This window comes from Moschus berezovskii, chromosome 1, assembly GCF_049115385.1.
Source record: "Moschus berezovskii isolate FMDL1 chromosome 1, NW_MosBer_1.0, whole genome shotgun sequence".
Lineage (NCBI taxonomy): Eukaryota > Metazoa > Chordata > Mammalia > Artiodactyla > Moschidae > Moschus > Moschus berezovskii.
This window is the reverse complement of record NC_142460.1, coordinates 12,096,343-12,123,200: the sequence shown is the minus strand read 5'-3', so window position 1 is coordinate 12,123,200 and position 26,858 is coordinate 12,096,343. Positions and strand designations below refer to the sequence as shown.

Sequence of the window (26,858 nt, the reverse complement as noted above, 5' to 3'; positions counted from 1 at the left end):
CCTCCAGCTTTCATTCTGGGAGGACTAGCTCACCAGCCCTCTGAAGTTTGGGCGGACTCCTGGCCGCCCCATCTTATGAAGAACACTGACAAGCCGGAGCCTTCAGGAGATGGAGGGACCCGATGGGGAAGGGACCAAGAGCCATGTTAGCCTGAATCCCGGGGTCTGAGAGACGACACGGTGGTCCCGAGTGTCTGCGGGGGCGCTGAGGGAGGAGGCGTGTGCGTCTGTGCTGCTCTGAGAGCCGTCCCATCGGTCAGGAGGAGATGCAGAGACAGCAGACACCGTGCTGCATGACAGGGGAGGGAGCCGGCAGCCTCGCGGGGGCCTCCGAAGTGGGATCTGCTGGCTTTCTGCCTCACAAGGTCCCCCACACACTTTTAAGGGAAATGTCCTCATTCACAAGTTCTGCCACTGCGAACAGGGCCACCAAGAACGCCTTCCGCCCCACCCAGGCCTGCGGCACCGTCCACTGAGGCGGGGTCCCCTTCCCCAAAGCAGAGAAGAACCACGGCGAGGAGGGTGGTGAGGCCCGACGGTGGAAAGGTCAGCGCCATACCCTCCACACGTGCAACGACAGGCTGAAGAGTTCCACCACAGAGGCGGCCACACAGGAGTGCCAGTTCTGAGGGAAAGCGCCCCAGCTTGGGGTCTGACTGGGAGGAGGCGCCACCAGAGCATCTGGCTTTGAAGCCAGCGGGGTTAATCACAGGAGCTCCCTAAGGCTGAGGGAAACCGAAACTGCACTCTTGGAGGGCACACATAAGGTCTCGTGTGCCCCAGGACCCGGGGGGAAAGCAGTGGCCTTACGGGAGCCTGAGCCAGACCTGCCTGCTGGGACTGCAGGGTCTCCCCTGGAGGCAGGGGCCGCTGTGGCTCACGGCAGGGACAGACACGGGTGGCAGGAGTTCTGGGGAGTACTCACTGCTCTGAGCCCTCCTGCAGACAGCCATCTTTTCACCAAGGCCTGCCTAACCCAGTAGCTTGCAGGCTCCAGTGCAGAGACACCTCAGGCCAAACAGGCAACAGACGGGAACACATGCCCGCCCGTCGGGAGGCTGCTGCTCAGAGTCTTCCCAGCCCTGCTGCCGTCCCCACAACACAGCCCTGCCCACCAGAGGGCAAGACCCAGCTCCACCCATCAGCGGGCAGGAACCAGGGCCTCACCAGGAGGCCTGCACACGCCTCGAGCCCAGCCTCGCCCACGGGGCAGACAGCAGAAACAGGAGCTGCAGTCCTGCAGCCTGCAGAACAGAAACCACACTCAGAGAAAGTCAGACCAGATGGGACCGTGAAGACTACGTCCCCGAGGAAGGAACAAGATGAAACTCCAGAAGAGCAACTGAGTGAATTAGGAACATAACTCAGAGGAGTGATAGCGAAGCTGATCCAAGATCTCAGTAAAGGAGAGGAGACACAGACCTCGGAGACACAAGAAATGTCTAAGAAAGAGCTAGAAGGGCAAAAGAAAAGCCAAGAGGCGGGAGCAGACAACACCTGACGTGACAGAAGCGCCAGAAGGAGTCAGGAGCAGCGTACCTGCGGGAGGGTGCGTAACCCAGTCGAAAGACAGAATGGCGGAGGCAGCTGCCGAGGAGCAGAATAAGGAAGAAAAAGCGAAAAGAAATCAATACAGTCCAAGGGAGCTGCTGCTGCTGCTGCTGCTGCTGCTGCTGAGTCACTTCAGTCGTGTCCGACTCTGTGTGACCCCATAGACGGAAGCCCACCAGGCTCCCCCGTCCCTGGGATTCTCCAGGCAAGAACACTGGAGTGGGGTGCCATTTCCTTCTCCAATGTGTGAAAGTGAAGTCGCTCAGTCATGTCTGACTTGTAGCGACCCCATGGACTACAGCCTACCAGGCTCCTCCATCCATGGGATTTTCCAGGCAAGAGTACTGGAGTGGCTTGCCATTGGCCAAGGGAGCTACAACAACATTAAGTTCACATTTGCATTATGGGAATCCCAGAAGGAGAAGAGAGGGAAAGGACCTGAGAAAATATTTGAAGAGATAATAGCTGAAAACTTCCTTAACTCAGGAAAGGAAACAGTCACCCAAGTTGAGGAAGTGCAGAGAGTCCCAGGCAGGATAAACCCAAGGAGGAACATGCCACAACACGGTAATCAAACTGACAAATTAAAGACAAAGAGGAAATATTAAAGGCAGCAAGGGAAATGCAATAAATAACATACAAGGGAATTCCCATAAGGTTATCAGCTGATTTTTCAGCAGGAATTCTGCAGGGACCTGGCACAATATATTTAAAGTGATGAAAAGGAATAACCAAGAATACTGAGCAAGGCTCTCAATCACATTTGATGGAGAAATAAAAAGTTATGGAAAAGCAAAAGCTAAGAGAATCTGTCACCACTCGACCAGCGTTGCAGCAAATGCTAAAGGAACCTCTCTAGGTAGAAAAGAAAAGGCCACGAGTAGAAAAAAGAAAATTACAAATGGGAAGCTCAGCAGTAAAGGCAAACGTATACCAGACCACCTGACCTGCCTCTTGAGAAACCTGTATGCAGGTCAGGAAGCAACAGTCAGAACTGGACATGGAACAACAGACTGGTTCCAAATAGGAAAAGGAGCACGTCAAGTTTGTATATTGTCACCCTGCTTATTTAACTTATATGCAGAGTACATCATGGGGAACGCTGGGCTGGAAGAAGCACAAGCTGGAATCAAGATTGCTGGGAGAAATATCAATAACCTCAGATATGCAGATGACACCACCCTTCTGGCAGAAAGTGAAGAGGAACTCAAAAGCCTCTTGATGAAAGTGAAAGAGGAGAGTGAAAAGGTTGGCTTGAAGCTCAACATTCAGAAAACAAAGATCATGGCATCTGGTCCCATCACTTCATGGGAAATAGATGGGAAAAACAGTGGAAACAGTGTCAGACTTTATTTTTTTGGGCTCCAAAATCACTGCAGATGCTGACTGCAGCCATGAAATTAAAAGACGCTTACTCCTTTGAAGGAAAGTTATGACCAACCTTGATAGTATATTAAAAAGCAGAGACATTACTTTGCCAACGAAGGTCCGTCTAGTCAAGGCTATGGTTTTTCCCGTGGTCATGTATGGATGTGAGAGTTGTACTATAAAGAAAGCTGATCGCCGAAGAATTGATGCTTTTGAACTGTGGTGCTGGAGAAGACTCTTGAGAGTCCCTTGGACTGCAAGGAGATCCAACCAGTCCATTCTAAAGGAGATCAGTCCTGGGTGTTCATTGGAAGGACTGATGCTAAAGCTGAAACTGCAATACTTTGGCCACCTCATGCGACGAGTTGACTCACTGGAAAAGACTCTGATGCTGGGAAAGGTTGGGGGCGGGAGGAGAAGGGGACGACCGAGAAGGAGATGGCTGGATGGCATCACCGACTCTGTGGACATGAGTTTGAGTGAACTCCGGGAGTTGGTGATGGACAGGGAGGCCTGGCGTGCTGTGATTCATGGGGTCGCGGAGAGTCGGACACGACTGAGCGACTGAACTGAACTGAAAGTGAAGGTAGAAGATCATCCTCCCACAAATACGACATCACAACCAGCAAGCATGAGACAAGGAGGGCACAAACGGCGGCACTGGGAATGCGCTGGAAATGAAAAGAGCAGCCAGGTAACACTGCCTTGTTTATGCACAGGCTGCTATATCAAAGCCTCTCAGTGACTGCAGATTGAAAATCTACAACAGATACCAGGAACAAAGAGGAATCCAAACACAACACTACAGTTGGTCATCAAATCACAAGAGAAGAAAGAAAGAGGAAAGGGAGAGAGAGACTTACAAAAACAAACGCACGACAAGGACCAAACGGCAATAGAAACACGCATGTCAGTGATCACCTCAAACACAAATGGGTGAGACGCGCCCATGAAAAGACCGACCGAACGGACACACAGACAAGACCCGTACCGACGCGTCGACGAGAGGCCCGCCTGCTCAGACCTGGGGGCTCACGCAGGCCGAGAGGGAGGGGTGGGAAAAGGAGCCTGTGGAAACGGGAATCAGAGGGAAGCTGGAGTACCAGCACCCACACCAGACGAAGTAAACCGCAAAGTAACAGTGTAGATAAAGGAGGGCCCTACACTACAAAGGCATCTGTCTGAGACAGAGACAACAACTGTGAACATACACGCAGCTGACACGCGAGCACCGCCGCGTGCAAGGCGGACGCTAACAGCCGTGAAGGAGAGACTGGCAGAAACACATGGTACGGCGGGCCTCAACGCCCCACTCCCATCAGCGGAGAGACCATCAGAAGGAAAGTCAAAAAGCAGACACAGACCTGAAGTGACACGTGAGGCCAGGCAGACTTAACTGATATTTTCAGAGCATTTTATCCAAAAGCAGCAGAACACATGGTCTTTTCCAGTGCACATGGAATATTCTCCAGGATTGATCACAAGCAGGGTCACAAAGTGAACCTCAGTAAATTTAGCAGAACTATTGTATCAAGAATCTTTTTCAACCGCAATACACAAGAATAGGAATCAACTATAGGAAAAAAACCTTTGCATTTGTGTTGTGAAAAACACAAACACGCAGAGGCTAAGCAATATGCTCCTAAACACCAGTGGGTCCCTGGAGAAATCAGAGAGGGAATCAAACACCTGCAGATAAACAAGGATGAAAGTATGATTATCTGAAACCTAGGGGACACAGAAGAATCAGTGCTAAGACGGAAACCTAAAGCAATACAATCTTACTTCAGAAAGTAAGAATAATCTGAAACTTATACCTAAAGCAACTAGAGAAAGACACAGAAACAAAACCCAAAATTAGTAAAGAAAAAAACTCATAAAGATCAGAGCAGTAATAGATGAAATAGGGATGAAAAAATCAATAGAAAAGATCAATGAAACTAAAAGCTGCTTCTTTGAAAAGATAAACAAAATTGGTAAACCTTTAGGTCTCAAGTTGATATAAAGTTAGAAATGAAAAAGGAGTTATAACCGACACCACAGAAATACAAAAGATCGTAAGAGACTGCTCCAGTCAACTATACGCCAATAAAATGGACAACTTAGAAGAAACAGACAAGGGCTCAACAATGCACGATCTTCCAGGACTGAAACGAGAAGAGAGAAGAAATAGCAAATATGGACAGACCAATCACAAGTGATGAATTGAAACTGTGCATTTAAAAAATTCCAACAAACAAAATTCAGAAGCAGATGGCTTCACAGGCAAATTCTATCAGACATTTAAAGAAGAGTTAACCTGTCCTTCTGAAACTATTCCAAAAATTTCAGAGAAAGGAACACTCCCAAGTTCATTCTATGAGGCCACCATCTCTCTGATACAAAAACCAAAGATACCACAAAAAAGAAACTTACAGGCCGATTCATTGATGACCATGCATGCAGAAATCCTCAAAGGAACCCTAGCAAACGGTGACTCCAACAATCCACTGAAAATCATACACCATGATCAACTAGGGGTCTGTCCCGGATGCCAGGATGCTTCAGTGTTTACACATCATCAGTGTGATATACCACATTATCAAACCGAAGAGTAAAAATCACATGATAATCTCAGTGGTTGCAGAAAAAGCTTTTGACAAAATTCAATACCCATTTATGATTAACACTCTCCAGAAAGTGGGCACAGAACAAACCCACCTCAACATAAAAAATCCAAATATGATAAACCCACAGCTAACATCACTCTCAAAGGTGGGAAGCGGGATACATTTCCCCTAAGATAAGGAACAAGGCAAGGATATCCACTGTCACTGCTTGCATTCAACACAGTTTTGGAAGTCCTATCATGGCAATCAGAGAAGGAAAAGATAAAAGGAATCAAAATTGGAAAAGAAGTTAAAATGTCTTTATTTGCAGATGACATGATACTATACACAGAAAATCCTAAAGATGCTACCAGAAAACTACCAGCGCTCATCAGTGAATTCAGCAAAGTTGCAGGACATAAAATTAACACAGAGAAATCTATTTCTATACACTAACAACACAAAATCAAAATCAGAAATACAAGTTAAAGAAACAGCCCCATTTACTGTCTAATCAAAAAGAATAAAACAGCTAAGAAAAAGGAGGCAAAAGGTCTGCACACAGCAAACTAAGATACTGATGAAAGAAATCAAAGACAACACAAACCAATGCGGGAGACACACCATGTTCCTGGACTGGAAGAATCAACACTGTGAAAACCAGTATCGACCCAAAGCAGCCTACAGATGCAATGCAATCTCTATCAAATCACCAATGGCATTTCCCACAGAATTAGAACAAAAAATTGTACAATTTGTGTGGAAATACAAAAGACTCCAAACAATCAAAGCAATCTTGAGAAAGAAAAACGGAGCTGGAGGAATAGGCTCCCTGACTTCAGACTATGCTACATAAATACAGTAATCAAGACAGTATGGTACTCATACAAAAGCAGAAATACAGACCGATGGAACAGGATCTAGAAAGCCCAGAGGTAAACCCAGGCACCCATGGTCACCTAAGCCACGAAAAAGGAGGCAAGAAAATAGACCGGTGAAAAGACAGTCTCTTTAGTAAGTGGTGCTGTGAAAACTGGACTGCTGCATGTCCAGAATGAAATCAGAATATTCTTTACATAAAAATACATAAAATGCATAAAAACCATATGTAAAAATAAACTCAGAATGAATTAAAGAACTATATGTAAGACCAGAGACTACAAAATGGTTAGAAGAAAACAGGCACAACACTCTGATATAAACTGGAGCAATATCTGTCTTCACAGTAAAGAAAATAAAAAGAAAAATAAATGGAAATTAATTACAGTCAAAAGCTTTTGCACAGCCACAGAAATGACAAAACAGGAGAAAATATTTGTGAACAATATGGCTGACAAGAGCTTAATTTCCAAAATTTACAAACTGCTCATGAAGCTCAAATATATATACATATACATAAAACAAGACCAGGAGCTGACTGTGGTTCAGATCATGAACTCCTTATTGCCAAATTCAGACTTAAATTGAAAAAGTAGGGAAAACCACTAGACCATTCAGATATGACCTCAATCACATCCCTTATGATTATACAGTGGAAGTAAGAAATAGATTTAAGGGACTAGATCTGATAGACAGAGTGCCTGATGAACTATGGACGGAGGTTCATGACATTGTACAGGAGACAGGGACCAAGACCATCCCCATGGAAAAGAAATGCAAAAAAACAAAATGGCTGTCTGGGGAGGCCTTACAAATAGCTGTGATAAGAAGAGAAGCGAAAAGCAAAGGAGAAAAGGAAAGATATAAGCATCTGAATGCAGAGTTCCAAAGAATAGCAAGGAGCGATAAGAAAGCCTTCCTCAGCGATCAATGCAAAGAAATAGAGGAAAACAACAGAATAGGAAAAACAAGAGATCTCTTCAAGAAAATTAGAGATTCCAAGGGAACATTTCATGCAAAGATGGGCTCGATAAAGGACAGAAATGGTATGGACCTAACAGAAGCAGACGATATTAAGAAGAGGTGGCAAGAATACACAGAAGAACTGTACAAAAAAGATCTTCATAACCAGGATAGTCACGATAACATGATCACTGACCTAGAGCCAGACATCTTGGAATGTGAAGTCAAGTGGGCCTTAGAAAGCATCACTACGAACAAAGTTAGTGGAGGTGATGGAATTCCAGTTGAGCTATTTCAAATCTTGAAAGATGATGCTGTGAAAGTGCTGCACTCAATATGCCAGCAAATTTGGAAAATTCAGCAGTGGCCACAGGACTGGAAAAGGTCAGTCTTCATTCCAATCCCAAAGAAAGGCAATGCCAAAGAATGCTCAAACTACCGCACAATTGCACTCATCTCACACGCTAGTAAAGTCATGCTCAAAATTCTCCAAGCCAGGCTTCAGCAATATATGAACCGTGAACTCCCAGATGTTCAACCAGGTTTTAGAAAAGGCAGAGGCACCAGAGATCAAATTGCCAACATCCGCTGGATCATGGAGAAAGCAAGAGAGCTCCAGGAAAACATCTATTTCTGCTTCATTGAATATGCCAAAGCCTTTGACTGTGTGGATCACAATAAACTGTGGAACATTCTGAAAGAGATGGGAATACCAGACCACCTGACCTGCCTCTTGAGAAGCGTGTGTGCAGGTCAGGAAGCAAGAGTTAGAACTGGCCATGGAACAACAGACTGGTTCCAAATAGGAAAAGGAGTGTGTCAAGGCTGTATATTGTCACCTTGCTTATTTAACTTATATGCAGAGTATATCATGAGGAACGCTGGGCTGGAAGAAGCACGAGCTGGAATCAAGATTGCTGGGAGAAATATCAATAACCTCAGATATGCAGATGACACCACCCTTATGGCAGGAAGTGAAGAGGAACTCAAAAGCCTCTTGATGAAAGTGAAAGAGGAGAGTGAAAAGGTTGGCTTGAAGCTCAACATTCAGAAAACAAAGATCATGGCATCTGGTCCCATCACTTCATGGGAAATAGATGGAAAAACAGTGGAAACAGTGTCAGACTTTATTTTTTTGGGCTCCAAAATCACTGCAGATGCTGACTGCAGCCATGAAATTATAAGACGCTTACTCCTTGGAAGGAAAGTTATGATCAACCTTGATAATATATTAAAAAGCAGAGACATTACTTTGCCAACAAAGGTCCATCTAGTCAAGGCTATGGTTTTTCCCGTGGTCATGTATGGATGTGAGAGTTGGACTGTGAAGAAAGCTGATCGCCGAAGAATTGATGCTTTTGAACTGTGGTGTTGGAGAAGACTCTTGAGAGTCCCTTGGACTGCAAGGAGATCCAACCAGTCCATTCTAAAGGAGATCAGTCCTGGGTGTTCATTGGAAGGACAGATGCTGAAGCTAAAACTGCAATACTTTTGCCACCTCATGCGACGAGTTGACTTACTGGAAAAGACTCTGATGATGGCAAAGGTTGGGGGCAGGAGGAGAAGGGGACGAGAGAGAATGAGATGGCTGGATGGCATCACCAACTCTGTGGACATGAGTTTGAGTGAACTCCGAGAGTTGGTGCTGGACAGGGAGGCCTGGCGTGCTGTGATTCATGGGGTCGCAGAGAGTCGGACACGACTGAGCGACTGAACTGAACTGAACTGATGTATATATAAGGCAATCAGTCATATCCGACTCTTTGTGACCCCATGGACTGTAGCCAACCAGGCTCCCCTGTCCATGGGATTTTCCAGGCAAAAGTACTGGAGTGGGTTGCCATTTCCTTCTCCAGGGAATCTTCCTGACCCAGGGATAGAACCTGGGTCTCCCACATTGCAGGCAGACGCTTTACCCTCTAAGCCACCAGGGAAGCACCCCCTCAAATGGGCAGAAGACCTAAATAGACACTTCACTTATCCAAAGATGAAATAGAACTGGCCAAGAGGCACATAAAAGGATGTTCAACATGGTTAATTATTAGAGAAATGCAATCAAAACTACCATGAGATATCACCTCACACCCATCAGAATAGCCATCATCAAAAAGTCTACAAACAATAATTGCTGGAGAGGGCGTTGGAGAAAGGGGACCCTCCCCCACTGTTGGTGGGAATGTAAGTTGGTACAGCCACCATGGAGAACAGTATGGCGGTTCCTTAAGAAACTAAACAACAGAGCTACCATGTGATCCAGCAATCCCACTCCTGGACATGTATCTGGAGAAAATCATGGCTCAAAAGGATCCATGCATCCCAGTTGTTCACTGCAGTGCTGTTTACAATAGCCAGATCACGGAAGCAACTCAAATGTCCACTGAAGATGAACGGCTGAAGAAGACGTGGTACACATATATAATGGGATGTTCAGTGCAGTCGCTCAGTCGTGTCCGACTCTGTGACCCCATGAACCGCAGCACGCCAGGCCTCCCTGTCCATCACCAACTCCTGGAGCTTGCTCAAACTCATGTCCATTGAGTCGGTGATGCCATCCAGCCGTCTCATCCTCTGTCGTCCCCTTCTCCTCCTGCTTTCAATCTTTCCCAGAATCAGGGTCTTTTCCAGTGAGTTGGCTCTTCACATCAGGTGGCCAAAGTATTGGAGTTTCAGCTTCAGTATCAGTCCTTCCAATGGATATTCAGGACTGATCTCCTTTAGGATCGACTGGCTGGATCTCCTTGCAGTCCAAGGGACTCTCAGGAGTCTTCTCCAACACCACAGTTCAAAAGCATCAATTCTTCTATGTTCAGCTTTCTTTACAGTCCAACTCTCACATCCGTACATAACCACTGGAAAAACCATAGCCTTGACTAGATGGACCTTTGTCAGCAAAGTAATGTCTCTGCTTTTTAATAGGCTGTCTAGGTTGGTCATAGCTTTTCTTCCAAGGAGCAACTGTCTTTAATTTCATGGCTGCAGTCACCATGTGCAGTGATTTTGAAGCCCAAGAAAATAAAGTCTGTCACTGTTTCCATTGTTTTCCCATCTATTTTCAAGGAAGTGATGGGACCAGATGCCATGATCTTAGTTTTCTGAATGTTGAGTTTTAAGCCAACTGTTTTCACTCTCCCCTTTCACTTTCATCAAGAGGTTCTTTAGTTCTTCTTCACTTTCTGCCATAAAGTGATGTCATCTGCGTAGCTGAGGTTATTGATATTTCTTCCAGCAATCTTGATTCTTGAGTAATGGGATATTCAGTTCAGTTGAGTTCAGTTGCTCAGTCATGTTCAATTCTTTATTACTCAGCCATTAAAAAGAATGAAATAATGCCATTTGCAACAACATGAATGAACCTGGAGATTATCATACTACAGGAATTAAGTCAGACAGAGTAAGACAAATATATGGTATCACTTATATGCAGAATCTAAAAAAATGATACAAATGAATTCATTTACCAAATAGAAACAAACTCACAGACTTAGAAAACAAATTTACGGTTACCAAAGGGGAAATGCTGGCGGAGAGAAAAATTGGGAGTTTGGGATTGACAGGTACTCACTGCTATATTTAAAACTGTTTAGCACAGGGAACTCTACTCAATATTCTGTAATAACCTAAGCTTGGAAAAGAATTTTTAAAAGAATAGATGTACATGTATAACTGAATCACTTTGCTGTACACCTGAAACTCACACAACACTACAAATCAACGATCCTCCAATACAAAATAAAAAAAATTTTTTTAAGGCATTATAGTACTTCCTTCCCACATCTGTGATGAAATGAAAACACACACACACACAAACACAGAAACACAAGCAGCCACCCACAAATACAAGGGTATGACAATTTAATAAATGTCTAAAACTCACAGAACCCATACTGGTAATTCATAAAAATCCTGAAAATTCTAACAGTCAGCCAACCTGGAAAGATACAAACTGAATGTCTTTCTCTTTTTACTTCTGTTTGATGAAGGAGAAGAGATGAAGGGAAGCAAGAGGTGACACGGGAGAGTTAGGGATGGGGCTGACACAGAACTAGAAAACCAGACACAATGTATAAAGCAATGATTTTTAGAAAGTGCAAGACGGAGCCCTGGGAGAACAGGTCCAGAGGCAGCAAGGTCAATGCAAGGGGAGCTTCCCAAACGGAGCCCAGCAGGTCTGCTCCCGAGCTCAGGGAGGCGAAGTGGTGTCCAGGGTAACAGAGAAGGAGGGAGGGACACAGCAGCTGCTGGAAACGCACAAGTTCAAGGAGGGAGAGGACGCCATGAGCGCAGAAGAGAGAAGTGGGAAAAGCGAAATAAAGACCCCACGGGACAGTGTCGATGGCAGATCAGATGCTGTGGAGGATACAGCAATGTCGCTGGAAGACACAACTCTAGAAACTTCAGGAAAAAAAACAGCTGCAAGGCCTGAATCAAAAGAGCAGCGTACCTGTGACTTGCAGGATACTATCAAGCAGCACATACGCATGCGCAGAGTCACAGGAGGAGGAGACGGTAAAACGGAAGCAAATTTAAAGAATCAATGGCTGAAATTTTTCCAAATTTGATGAAAACTATACACCCACATATAGAAAAATCTTGAATAACCCTAAGCAGAAAAAACAAAGCCACACTAAGACTCATCGTGACCTCTTTAAAAATCTAAAAATAGTAAAGACCCAACAAAAAGTTGCTCAAACTCTTTACACTTACTAGACTTGCCAAACTGACAGTATCAAGTGTTGACAAAGGTGTGGGACGACTGCAATTCTTGTAACACTGCTGGGGGGAATTCTCTATGCAACGGTTCATAAAGCAGTTGGCAATTTCTTATGAAATCTGACACATACACAATTACCAAATGAGCAATTCCACTCACAGGTATTCATCCAAGAAAACCAAAACTACATGTTCACACAAAGACTTGCATGTGGATGTTCATTGCAGCTGTATACATAACATGTAAAAACTAGAAGTAACCCAGATGTCCTCCACTCGTGAATGGACAGTGTGGCTCACCCAGAGGGTAGCACACTGTTTATCAGTAAAAAGGAATAGCTTACTGAAACAGCAGCTTGGGTGGATCTCAGAAGTGTTCTGCTGAATGCAAGAGGCCAGGCACAAAGATTACTAGTACATGTTTCCATGTATGTGACGTTCTGGAGCAGGGGAAACCACAGACAGAAATTAGACCACCAGGCGGCCAGGCAGGGGAGTTTCCTACAAAGGGGCAGAAGGGGACTCCTGGGGTGACGGTCTGTCATCACTGTGGTAGGCTGCATGACTGTACACATTTGTCAAAATTCCCTGAACTGCACAGTTAAAACTGGTGAATTTTATTTTACATAAGTTAAACCTCAATAAAGCTCATCAAAAAAGAGAGAATGGTGCTGACTATCTAATGAGTGTGAGGTCTTGAGGGCTGGTTTCTGCATTAAAGAGGCAATCACAAGTCTGTGGGAATGAATGACATCCTCTCCCCAGTTACCAGCGGAAACCCTAGAACAGGACATGGACAAACCCTGAGAAAGCTGGGCCCAAGCACCCAAACAAAGGCTGTCTCTGACACCAGCTGAGACTTCTCCTTTCTCGGCCGTTCCCTCGGGTGACAGGAAAGCATGGGTGATTTCTTGGACTGCTGGTGACAGCGAACCAGCTTAAATATTGAGCTTGTCAGTGAGCAACATGGGAACCACAGTCCTGGGACCAGTGGGGGATGTTTAACCTGGACAACGGAAAAATAACAATATGCCTAACTTCCCACCCAGAAATAGTAGAAGGTGTTAATATTCTCATCTTTCATAGCAGAAGGTCAACCAACCAACCTTATAATTGAAATGTGTAGAATTCAAAAAAGCCAATTAATCCAAATGTATAACCCAAAAAACCTAAATGTATAGCTTTCAAAAATGACTCCAATTAACAGTGTTCATAATTTTTTTTCTTAACCTCAGAGGGATTTTATAGGAAATAAATACCCTTTAGAGTAAAAACTGCTCAGCAATTCTTCAGTTTCCCTGGTGGCTCAGATGACAAAAAATCCACCTGCATTCAGGAGACCCGGGTTCAATCCCTGGGTTGGGAAGATCCCCTGGAGGAGGCAATGGCAACCCACTCCAGGATTCTTGCCTGGAAAATCCCATGGACAGAGCCTAGAGAGCTACAGTCCCTGGGGTCGCAAAGGTCGGACACGACTGAGTGACTAACACTTCACTTCAAAGTGAAATTTAGTACTTAAATAGAGAAATTATAGTAGGATCCTGTCTACTGATATACCTTATTTCATAATATCTGAGACACTAACGCTTATAAGACATACATTCCCTGCTGGCTCAGCTGGTAAAGAATCCGCCTGCAATGCGGGAGATGTAGGTTCAATCCTCTGGAGGAGGGAAAGGCAACCCACTCCAGTATTCTGGCCTGGAGAATTCCACAGACTGTATAGACCATGGGGTGGCAAAGAGTCGGCCATGACTGAGCAACTTTCACAGGGAAGAAAATCACTCCAATTTAACTAGGCTACAATGCAAAGAGGCCATGATTTATATGATATGGAAAAATTGAAATATGATATCAAAGGTTGAAAAACATGGAAAAAAGCATGACTTGATCAATAAAATATCTCTAGCCATCCATCCGCATCATATAAAACAGTTCCCGGAATAAGATCACACATTTAAAAGCAATTATTTCTCAGATGGAGGATCTGAGGTCATTTAAAAACTTATCTTTTATACATTAAAAATGTTCTTTATAAAGAAGACATGGTCACAAAAACATGATTTTTATTCAAAGGGAAAAAAAAATGAAGTAAATATGACAAGATGTTGGGCTTCTCTGTGGTCCGATGGTTAAGAATCCACCTGCCACTGCGGGGGACACGGGTTCGATTCCTGGCCGGGGAAAACCCGACCTGCCGTAGGGCAACTAAGCCCGTGAGCCACATCTGCTGGGCCCGTGATCGGCCACAGAAACCGCTGGGTGAGGAGCCCACGCGCCGGATCTAGAGAGCAGGGCTCCCTGGCTGCACCTAGAGAAGGCTCAGCGCACCCACAACAAATCCACACATAAACCTTTAAAAGAAAGTACGGCAAGCTGTTAACAGTGGGCCCTTCTGGGTGCGGGATCAGAGGTGGCATTCCTCCTTCATCCATGTCTGTGTTTTAAAGCAATCCTTAAAACCGAAAAACTAAACGAAGCCAGCAGAGACTCGGAAAACCTGGGCTGGACACACTTGGCTGGAAGCTGTTCTGGCCGGGGTCGCATCCGCGACCCCCGCGCGGCGAGTCCCCCATCCTGCGACCCCCGCGCCCTGCCCGCCACGGTGTTCGACTGAGCGCGGGTTCCAAGGCGGTGGCTTCCTCTGCTGCGGCGCTCGGTCTCTCCGGGAGCGCCCGAATCCCCGAGGGCCCGGCAGCTAGGCGGCCCTGAGGCTGAGGCCGCCGAGACGCCGCCCGAGCCCTGCCCCGCGGCCCGAGCCCTGGAGCCCTGCCCCGCGGCCCCAAGCCCTGGAGCCCTGCCCCGCGGCCAGAATCCCCGCGGCCCCGCGGCCCCCAGCCCTGCCCCGCGGCCCGAGCCCTGCCCCGCGGCCCCGAGCCCTGGAGCCTGCCCCGCGGCCCGAGCCCTGGAGCCCTGCCCCGCGGCCCCGAGCCCTGCCCCGCGGCCCGAGCCCTGGAGCCCTGCCCCGCGGCCCCCAGCCCTGCCCCGCGGCCCCGAGCCCTGGAGCCCTGCCCCGCGGCCCGAGCCCTGGAGCCCTGCCCCGCGGGCCCGAGCCCTGGAGCCCTGCCCCGCGGCCCCGAGCCCTGCCCCGCGGCCCGAGCCCTGGAGCCCTGCCCCGCGGCCCGAGCCCTGGAGCCCTGCCCCGCGGCCCCCAGCCCTGCCCCGCGGCCCCGAGCCCTGGAGCCCTGCCCCGCGGGCCCGAGCCCTGGAGCCCTGCCCCGCGGCCCCGAGCCCTGCCCCGCGGCCCGAGCCCTGGAGCCCTGCCCCGCGGCCCCGAGCCCTGGAGCCCTGCCCCGCGGCCCCGAGCCCTGCCCCGCGGCCCCCATCCCTGCCCCGCGGCCCCGAGCCCTGGAGCCCTGCCCCGCGGCCCCCATCCCTGCCCCGCGGCCCCGAGCCCTGGAGCCCTGCCCCGCGGCCCCGAGCCCTGCCCCGCGGCCCGAGCCCTGGAGCCCTGCCCCGCGGCCCCGAGCCCTGCCCCGCGGCCCCCATCCCTGCCCCGCGGCCCCGAGCCCTGGAGCCCTGCCCCGCGGCCCCCATCCCTGCCCCGCGGCCCCGAGCCCTGGAGCCCTGCCCCGCGGCCCCGAGCCCTGCCCCGCGGCAGGGCGGGGAGACCCTGCACCTGCTCGCGCAGCTCCAGCGCTCCGCCGCGCGTCTGCAGGGAAGGCCTGGAGGCGCCCCCAGGCCTCTGCGCCCCAGGAGCGCACCCGCTGCCCACCGCACACAGCCCGGAGGGCCAGCCCAGCGCGAAGAGCAGGCGAGCAGAGGAGCGCGGGAGGCCCACACTCTCCTGCCGAGAGAAGGCGGAGCCGCGAGCGCTGGACCGTCCAGAGGGAGCTTACACGGGGAAACGCGGCCACGAACAGGGCCCTCCCGCCGCACAGAAAAGACACAGGCCTCTGCGGCCCTTCCGCAGCCCAGGCCTGGTTCTGCCCATGCAAACACGAGAGCAAACACTACCCTGCTGCTGCTGCTACCTCGCTTCAGTCGTGTCCGACTCTGTGCGACCCCTTGGAGACTCCCAAAACCCATGACGCTGTAGTGTGCATTTGTTTCCATCTGAACATAAGGCTGAGGTTTTCGTTCTCTCTCCTGGACACAATTCATAAGAAAACGGTTTCCTCAGCGCAGCCGGTCGGCTCAGTTTCCTGTCTCTGGAATCTGATCCGTTACTTTGCGCGGCTGTTTGTCACGACTGTATGCACCAGGCTTCCATTTCCAGGGGTCCTCAGCCCAGTGCTTCCCAAACTGTAATGTCCGTAAGGATCCCCTGGGATCTTGCAAGAAAAACAAGCCAAATGAGCCTCTGTTCCTGTCACAGGGCTACACGCTACAGCACTATTTTTCCCTGAGGTTTGCAGGAAGTGTGTAGTGTACCAGCAAGCGGTAAAGCCAAATGCCTCCCAACTGTACATTTTTCTATCAGCTGTTTACTGAACTACAAGTGATCAGAGTTAAATACTAAGCAGAAGATCTAGAGGTTTTAAAAAGTACATGTGTAGGAAGGGAAGTATTTGAAGAAGCTCAGAAAATGACTTTAATTATACAAATGAGCAGGGGCGTTAAGATGAGAAAGTACACATTGGCTAGCTTGGGAAGGGCGACTTCTCATTAAATTAAATCAGAAAACTGCTGTCTGCTGCAGGGTGGATCCTTTAACTTGAAGGGGAACAGGAAAATTACAAGAGGCAGCTGAGATAATGCCTTTAAAGCTTTGAATTCAACTGAGAAGAAAGCTGGGATGGTGAACCAGAGAGTAATTTTACGTTTGAGTTGTCCATGGTCCAGACAAATAATATTTCTGTATTATTATTATTCAAGGTCCCAAACATTGAGATGAAAGATCATCGAGACAAAACACAAAAATGTTCCAAGGCACATGCTGCTGCTGCTGCTTAGTTGCTGAGTCGTGTCCCACTCTGAGACCCCGTGGACTATTTCCCACCAGGCTCCTCTGTCCATGGGGATTCTCCAGGCAAGAACACTGGAGTGGGTCGCCATGCCCTCCTCCAGGGGATCTTCCCAAACTAGGGATTGAAACCCGCTCTCCTGCATGGCAGGCAGATTCTACACCATCTGAGCCACCAGAGAAGCCCCACGGCACACACATAACAGTATTTTAAAATCATGTCATATGATGTGCAGGGTTTCCCAGGGGACCCAGTGGCAAAGAGGCCGCTTGCCAGTGTAGGAGATGCAGGCTCGATCCCCGGGTCGGGAAGAGGAGCCTGGTGGGCTACAGTCCACGGGGCTGCAAAAGTTGGACACGACTGAGCAACTAAAGAACAACAACATATTTTATACATATATATACACCACAGAGAAAAAGGCTGGGGAATGTCCAGCAAAGACCCTGGATGGTGAGATTATGTTTACCTTTGGTTACGCTAGTTTGACATTTTCTATAAAGAAAATACATTACTTTCATAATAAAAATAATAAGTTAATTTTTAAGTGGTCATGCTGAAATAGGTAGAGGGAAGGAGGAAAAGAGGAAGAGCCGAGCACAAAAGGAAAAGGAAGGAAGCAGATAAACAGCTACAGATGTTTTTTCCCTTGGAGGGAAATGTCTTTCAAACGGCAATGCCCATCACATACTTCTTTCGAGTACACCCCCCACGATTCTTTCCTATTTTTTTTCTGGGATCACATTAATATTAAGGCTGTGATTATACTTTCAAGCGTTGAATGAAATTTGAGGAACTAGAATCTTCAGATTCCCAGTCGTTCCTCTGTAATCGGCGCTGTTTCCCATGCAGCGACTGGCAGCTATGAAGTCTGAAGTGTTTCACGGGTGAAATGCAAGGCCCTTTCCCTTCCTGGCACGACCCACCATGTGCCAGCCACTCACGTGTCCTCCCCATGAGCCACACTGCCCAGCGACCGTGCCGCAGACTCTCCCGAAAGCAGAGTCCATGCTGGACTTCTGTGCAACACTGCAGCCTTGATGGGCTGGTGACGCACAGCGCAGGAAACAGGACAGTAACACGTGGGAAGCGACACGCGGAAAAGGGCTGCAAAACCAGGAGCGTCAGAAAAGACTCGGAAAGTACCTTTAAGATGGTGATGTTCCAGGTAAAGCTCTCCACGGCCTTTTGCAGTTTGCGTTCCTTCAGGCCTTCCTTGGCGCCGATGCTGTGCAAGTGCTCGTGGAACTCCATGGCTGAAAGAAGCAGAAAGACAAAGGATGTTACTTCCCCACCCAATCTGTGGTAATGGGCCAGCAATATTTATCTTTCTAGGTATAGCTAGAAAGATTCCAGTCTCCACTGGGGTTTCACAGAGAACGAAATAAGAAAGTTCCAGCAGGGGAGGCAATGCCAATTCACAGCCCCAGCGAGGCAGACGGCATCTCCGAGTGTGTGGTGTGGACTGGGAGGCTGCCCAGGGCACAGATGACCATCTCCATTCTTCCTCTAGAGGTAGGGGCGCTGAAGAGACTCAGCCAGGTTCAGATACTGAGGCTGAGGGAGCGGGAGGGACCGTGGACCAGGAATCTCGGAGGCTGATTTTAGCTCCACCAAGGCCTCAATGATGCTTTTAAACTGTGGTGTTGGAGAAGACTGTTGAGAGTCCTTTGGACTGCAAGGAGATCCAACCAGTCCATCCTAAAGGAAATCAGTCCTGCATATTCATTGGAAGGACTGATGCTGAAGCTCCAATACTTTAGCCACCTGATGCGAAGAGCTGACTCATTTGAAAAGACCCTGATGCTGGGAAAGATTGAAGGCGGGAGGAGAAGGGGACGACAGAGGATGAGATGACTGGATGGCATCACCAACTCAGTGGACGTGGGTTTGGGTGGACTCCAGGAGTTGGTGATGGACAGGGTGGCCTGGTGTGCTGAGGTCCATGGGGTCGCTAAGAGTTGGACACGACTGAGCGACTGCACTGAGCTGAGGTCTCAACGTTGGCAATTAGGGATGAAAAGAGCAGAAAGCACTGTGTTTCCTGTCCCAGTAAGAGTCGACCTGAGGCCCCAGACCAAGCCCGCAGCAGAGGGGAGAGGAGAAGAGAAAGCCAGAGCACCCTAATTCTGTATAATTCACATAATCAGCGCAGATTCCTCACCGCCATTCAAAAGAGTGTGAATGCAGAGTGGTGGGACGTCTTCTTCCTGATTTAATATCATTAAAACTCATGGGTTTTTTTTTACATATTCATTTGCAGTCAGTTTCCCATCACTGGCCAATGGGAACCTGCAGGTGGGTTTCTAAGTCCTTCTGAGGTCACTGATTAGCCTTTGACACGTCCCTTGCTTCTGGCAAAAGACGTTCTAGAGTTAGCAAGTACATTGCTCGCCTGGGCCTGGAACCAGGCATTTCTGCAAGGACCTCCGGATTCTTCCAGCAGAGAATGGTGCTCAGAGACCACAGCCTGGGGCCAGGAGTGCTCACTGTTACTGGGTTTCCACTGTTTTCCAGGCTCTTTAGTGAACAGATCTTAGGTACAGGGATATTTTTTTAAGGGAAGAATATTTTTTTAAGGGAAGCAACAAGAATTGCTTGTATTTCTAATTCAAATTTACAGACACAATGTTTTCACTATTTTTTTTTTTCTTAAATCTTAGAATTATCTCTTTGGCAGACAATCTTAATTAACCACATCAACATAACTAATAGTAAGACTGCTAAATACAATTTAAACTCTACATTTTTTTTGTCCTTAGAGTACATCTCATTGAGAATGTAATAAAAGTACAGTGTTCTAAGGTCAGTCAAGGTGATTATTCTCTTTACATGGTTATGTCACTAACAAAGTACAATTACGTTCCTTTGTTTCCTTTTTATCCCACTATGTATTTTAGGGGCGGGAAATATTTTTGCTTTTTGGATAATTTTTTTTTATGATTCCTAAGCCAAACTGTATATCAAGGTGCATTCAGGTAAATCTTACTTTCTTCCTGGATTCCTCTACCCTAATCCCTCCCTCCCCCTGTACATTTTTGTGCGTTTTTAGTTTATCTCTTTTTATCTTCTTTCTCCTTGAAGATCTAAGCAGAGGTGTCCATATATCCACAGTCCTCCATTTTTTGCACAAAAGCAGTGCAGCGTGCACGGTGCTCTGTGGCTCTTCTCCATGCAGCCATGGTGGGGATGGCTCACTGCCCACGTATCAAGCCCTTCTCACCCTTTTCTGACACCTACAGAGCCCCACCCCCCACGCTGTGGAGATGAGCTGCCTTTGGTTTAACCAGCCCTCACGGACGGACGTGGTCTCCAGTCTTTCGCTGCTAAACTAATGCTGGGGCAGCTGTCATTTTACAGGGCATTTCCCGTGCTCTCTTGTACATTTTTCCTGTTTGGGTGGGTACCCGGATTTCTAACTCCCTTTCTATGTGACATCAGTTCAAAGCAATTCTTTACACCGTGATTGACGGGAACTTTATTCCTTAGTGCCTTTAAACAGGGAACCAGAGCTGGCATGCAGGATAAATATAGTAACCTGCCACTCTGATCTCGCTTCTCTGCTTTCTCTCTCTTAATAGGAACCAGGGCCCTAATTCCTGTCATGCTAATAAAGCTTAAGGAGCTCACTGGTTTAAAAAAGGAGCAGTAATTAGAGGAAGTCATTACACTTTCTAGGAAACTCCCCCACTGACCCTTCTCTTGATTCGGCCTCTCTTTGGACAACGCCCCAGCTTGGGCACTAACCAGCCCACTGCTGGACACCTGGCACATAGAGGGCCACATACCCCAAATCTGCTTCCGACCTTCCCTGGGTGTGCTTGGTTTAATACACCGAGAAAAAGACAATTAATAGCCATGACTAGGTGGCCATTATGTTCTAAACTCCAGGATTTCTGCTAAAGCGACACACACACACAGAGACACACACACACCACACAGACACACACACCACACAGACACACACACACACAGACACACACACAGACACACACACACAGACAGACACACACACAGAGACAGACACACACACACACACACCACACACACAGACACACACACACAGACACACACAGACAGACACACACACACACACACAGACACACAGAGACACACAGACACACACACACAGACACACACAGACACACATACCACACACACAGACACACACACACAAACACACACAGACACAGATACATACATACACACACAGACACACACACCACATACACACACACACATACACACAAACACACACAGACACAGACATACATACATACATACACACAGAGACACACACACACACACAGACATACACAAAGACACACACAGACATACAGATACACACACAGACCACACACACAGACACACACACAGACATACATACACACACAGACACAGATATACATACATACACACAGAGACACACACACACAGAGACACACACATACATACTACACACACACAGACACACACACACAGACACACACACAGACACACAGACACACACATAGACACACATACACACACACACACACACAAACACACAAAGATAGACATACATACATACATACACACACAGACACACAGAGACCACACACACACACATACTACACACACACTACAGACACACACACACAGACACACACAGACTCACACACACCACACACACAGACACACATACCACACACACAGACACATACATACATACATACACACACACACCACAGACACACACACAGACCACACACATACACATACTACACACACACCACAGACACACACACAGACCATACACACACACATACTACGCACACACCTCAGACACACACACAGACCACACACACACACATACTACACACACACCACAGACACACACAGACATACAGACACACACACACACACAGACACACACAGACCACACACACACCACAGACACACACACCACAGACACACACACCACAGACACAGACACACACAGACACACATACACACAAACACACACAGACATACATACATACATACACACACAGACACACACACACACACACAGAGACCACACACACACACATACTACACACACACCACAGACACACACACACAGACCACACACACACACATACTACACACACACCACAGACACACACACACATACAGACACACACACACAGACACAGACATACATACACACAGACACAGATATACATCCATACACACACAGACATACACATACCACATACACACACACACACACACCACACTTCTCCCTGGTAGGTCTGAGAGACTCCCTGGCATACGCCTTGGTGACTCAGATCCACCTACTAGTACGTGGCCAGATAAGGCCCTGACAATAAGACCCTGATGGATTTTTAGTTTTAATACTTTGGCATCGTCTGGATTCCAGGATATTAATCTTTAATATCCATATTTCGGGTAGTCAGGAAGCATTATGGTCTTAGAAGCATCACTGAGGCTCATAAGGTGGACGTCCAGATGGAACATGTAAAAGAGACGAGACAGGAGAGCAGGTGGAGCAGTAACCCTCCGTTAACAAGGTTGAGCTCAGACAAGCATCCGCCCCAAACTGTAAGGAGGCAGCCTTCAGAAAGGTCAGAGGAACAAGAGCCAGAGGCTGCCTTGGGAAGGACTGAGGACTCAAGGAAGAAACACAGTGTGGATGATTAAAAAATGATACTGAGAAAGATAAAATGCAGAAACATTTAAGGAAACAAGCACAGCTGCCTAAAAAGTGTGTATCCTCCACGTCTATTAAAGTGCAGCCACGATGGAGGACAGTACGCAACCCGACAATCCCAGTACTTGGCATATTCCCTGAAAAACCATAAGTGAAAAAGACACACGTACCCCCATGTTCACTGCAGCGCTATTTACTATAGCTAGACATGGAAGCAGCCTAGATGTCCATCGACAGGTGGCTGGATAAGGAAGCGTGGTACGTACACAATGGAGTATTACTCAGCCACGAAAAGAAGGGCATTTGAGTCAGCTCTGATGAGCGGAACGAACCTAGAGCCCGTCACACAAGGGAAGTCAGTCAGAAAGAGAAAAACAAGCATCATACGTTAACGCGCATATAACAATCTAGAGAAATGGCCCTGATGACCCTATCTGCAGGGCAGCAACAGAGACACAGGTTTGGAGACAGGCCTGCAGACACAGCGGGAAGGAGGCCACGGGAAGAACAGCAGCATGAAGCATATCCATTATCATATGGAAAGGAGACAGCCAGCGGGAATCTGCTGTGACGCTGGGAGCTCAGACCTGGTGCCCCAGGAAAACCTGGGCAGGACGGGACGGAGGCGGGTGGGAGGCTCGAGAGACGGGACCTGGGTACACCTCGGGCCGACTCATGCTGATGGGAGGCAGAGACCAACACGGTATTGTAAGGCAATCAGCCTGCAGCTAAAAGCAAAACAGTTTAAAAGTGAGATCTTAAAGTATCTATATAGTCAAATAAAAGTCGAAAAGGAGGCAAAAAGTTAGGGTTAGGGTGAGCGTGAGTTTGTATGTCTGTGTATGAGTGTGTATGCGTGACTGAGCATGTGTGTCTGCGACTATGTGTGCGTGTATTTGTGTGTAAGTGTGTGTGTGTGTGTAAGTGTGTGTGTGAGAGTGTGTGTGTGTATAAGTGTGTGTGTGTGTAATAATGAAGTTCTTTAAAAGTGGGCACAAAAAGTGATGAGTTGAAAAATGGAAAATTATGTTAAAAATAGGAAACCCTATATTTTAGAAAGTGGCCAAGACTATCCGTTCCATTGGTAGGTATTTCGTTCCTTGGTTTGCTACATAATAAATCTGCTTCTTTAAAAGAATTTTCACATTACTAACTTATAGACTAACTTTTGTATATGCAGCACAAGTTGATTTCATATTCGAAGGATTCTCACTTTGACTTACGCAGCATGAGTGAACTGTTCCCTGCTCTCCTGTGATGTGCAAAGTCCAGGCCAGAGACAAGATCAAGGGAAACAAAAGACCGCTCGTCAAGCACTTTACACACACTATATGGGAAGCTTGGAGAGAGGCTCTGGAGCTTTCCTGAGTAAACAGTAAAGAGGAGTTCGGAGGAGACTTTCAAGACGGGGAGATCACATCAAAAGCTCATCCTCTGCATGTGGGGCAGCTCCTACGGGACAGCTTGGGGACGCCGGCAGGAAGACCCCATACTTTCAGAAAGGCCAGTCAGCATCCTCGGAACGGGCGAGGGCAAAAGGCAGAGGCAGAAAGGGAGACAGAGCTTCCAGGACAGGGGCCTGCGCCCAGGCAGGGAGTCGAGAAGGAGGACACGTTTCCACACTGGGAAACCCCACACAGGTGGTGTCACGGGGGAGCTTCGGGCCCCCAGAGGGCAGTGAAATGGCGGGTGCTCGAAGGCAAAAGGCGCATCTACCTGGAAGAGCAGGCGGCTTGGCCCTGCCAAGGGTTCCCCAACACAGGGCCAACTCCTCTGGGAAAGCACACGGCCGCCTGGTGACTTCCCGCAAGTTTCAGGCAAGGCAGGCCCTCCCCACACGCCCCAGAGCGACGAGCCCCCACAGCCGGCTCCTTTCACCCCCGTGTCTTGGCCGAGAATAGACACCTGTAAGCAGAGCAGGCCCAGGGCCAGAGCAAAACAGCAGGAGGCTGTGTGAGCAAAGGGAAGGGGGGAAGTCGCCCACACAGTCACAGGGGCAGCAGGTCAGTTCCCTGGAACTAGCATCAGATCGTGAACCTCAGATATGCAGACAACACCACCCTTATGGCAGAAAGTGGAGAAGAACTAAAGAGCCTCTTGATGAAAGTCAAAGAGGAGAGTGAAAAAGTTGGCTTGAAGCTCAATATTCAGAAAATTAAGATCATGGCATCCAGTCCCATCACTTCAAGGCAAGTAGATGGTGAAACAGTCTCAGACTTTATTTTTCTGGTCTCCAAAATCACTGCAGATGGTGACTGCGGCCATGAAATTAAAAGACGCTTACCCCTTGGAAGAAAAGCTATGATCAACCTAGACAGCATATTGAAAAGCAGAGATATTACTTTGCCAACAAAGGTCTGTCTAGTCAAGGCTATGGTTTTTCCAGTGGTCATGTATGGATGTGAGAGTTGGACTATAAAGAAATCTGAGCACCGAAGAATTGATGCTTTTGAACTATGGTGTTGGAGAAGACTCTTGAGAGTCCCTTGGACTGCAAGGAGATCCAACCAGTCCATCCTAAAGGAAATCAGTTCTGGGTGTTCATTGGAAGGACTGATGTTGAAGCTGAAGCTCCAATACTTTGGCCACCTGATGCAAAGAGCTGACTCATTTGAAAAGACCCTGATGTTGGGAAAGATTGAAGGCAGGAGGAGAAGGGGACGACAGAGAGTGAGATGGTTTGATGGTGTCACCGACTCAATAGACATGGGTTTGAATGGACTCCAGGAGTTGGTGATGGACAGGGAGGCCTGGCGTGTTGCGGTCCGTGGGGTTGCAAAGAGTCAGATAGGACTGAGTGACTGAACTGAACTGAGCATCAGATTGTGGACTTTAGGAGCAACTAGACTTTGGGAAGGCAATGGCACCCCACTCCAGTACTCTTGCCTGGAAAATCTCATGGACGGAGGAGCCTGGTGTGCTACAGTCCATGGGGTCACTAAGAGTCAGACACGAGTGAGCGACTTCACTTTCACTTTTCACTTTCATGCATTGGAGAAGGAAATGGCAACCCACTCCAGTGTTCTTGCCTGGAGAATCCCAGGGACGAGGGAGCCTGGTGGGCTGCAGTCTATGGGGTCACACAGAGTCGGACACGACTGAAGCAACTTAGCAGCAGCAGCAGACTTTGGGAATAAGTACAAGCTGGAGCAAGGCAGGATCTGAGTTTGAGCGGAGCGCACAGTGCCCACAGCAGACTCAGAGCCTTCCTGAGAACACGGGAGGGCTTTCTGAGCAGGCACCCTGACCGGAGCAGGAAAGTGGAAGAGTCACACAGACACTCCTCTCGACACCATTCTGTGTGTATTACCTCCTTCTTCCCATAGTGTTATAATGCTGTTCTTCATTTCTCCTTTAATTTGTATAGCCTTCCCTGCTTTAAAAAAAAAGCACCTTATTTTATAAATTCACTTCATTTTCCTAATTTTACTGCTTAGTTACACTGCAACTTTTTCCACGCTGTAGGTCTTGTTTTGATGTTTTGTCGTTCACTCTGTATTTCTGGGAGTCTAATTTTTAGTATCCATTTTTCCTTAAGGGTTTGATTATTGGCTTGATTGCTTTCTTCTTTCTTGAATCCTGTTGTTACTCATTGTTTTCTCTCTTCTTTTCCCTTTGTAAGTGGTGTTTCTGGCTGCTGAACGCTGTTTCACCCTTAGTCTTGGGGTTATGCCTTCTGGGTGGCCTGTGAGGTCTCGGGGCTACAGTAAGGGGCTCGGCTGAAACCCCTGAAGTGGGAGACCAAGCAGTCACAGAAATAAAGAATGTAAGATACATAACACATACAACCCTAAGATATGAAGAAAAGGGAGGCTCAGGCAGAAATATGGCAGCAGTTCCTCTTTGCAGAAAATAAATGGCATTTATTCATGCCAAATATGAAGCAGATGACCTTTCAAACATTCTGGACAGAATTTCTATACCTATCTAAACGATCTGAATATAAAATATACCATGTAGCTCATGGTTCAAAATTTTTAGAAGCAACTATAATTTTTAAAAAATACAAGAGACAAATCAATCTCAGATGTATACACTGAAAGATTACTTTTTCACCTGGAACTTTGCTGTCCTAGAAAGCTCTTTTATCACCCACATGTACCAGGCAGAAATAGTTTTTGTGTGTGCTGAAAATAGAAGCCAGAAGTAGCGATATTTCAAAAGGTGACAAAGGGAGATATACATCGATCATTTCAATGT

General features: G+C 47.6%; 1 protein-coding gene across 1 annotated transcript in view; it reads right to left on the bottom strand.

The window, feature by feature from the left end:
* Positions 1 to 26,858, bottom strand: part of PLCL2 (phospholipase C like 2) — a 227,755-nt gene that overhangs the window by 27,711 nt on the left and 173,186 nt on the right. The window contains exon 5 of the mRNA XM_055416903.2: positions 18,110 to 18,219. Coding sequence (XP_055272878.1) covers positions 18,110 to 18,219 — 110 coding nt within the window. The remainder of the gene's footprint in view (positions 1 to 18,109; positions 18,220 to 26,858) is intronic.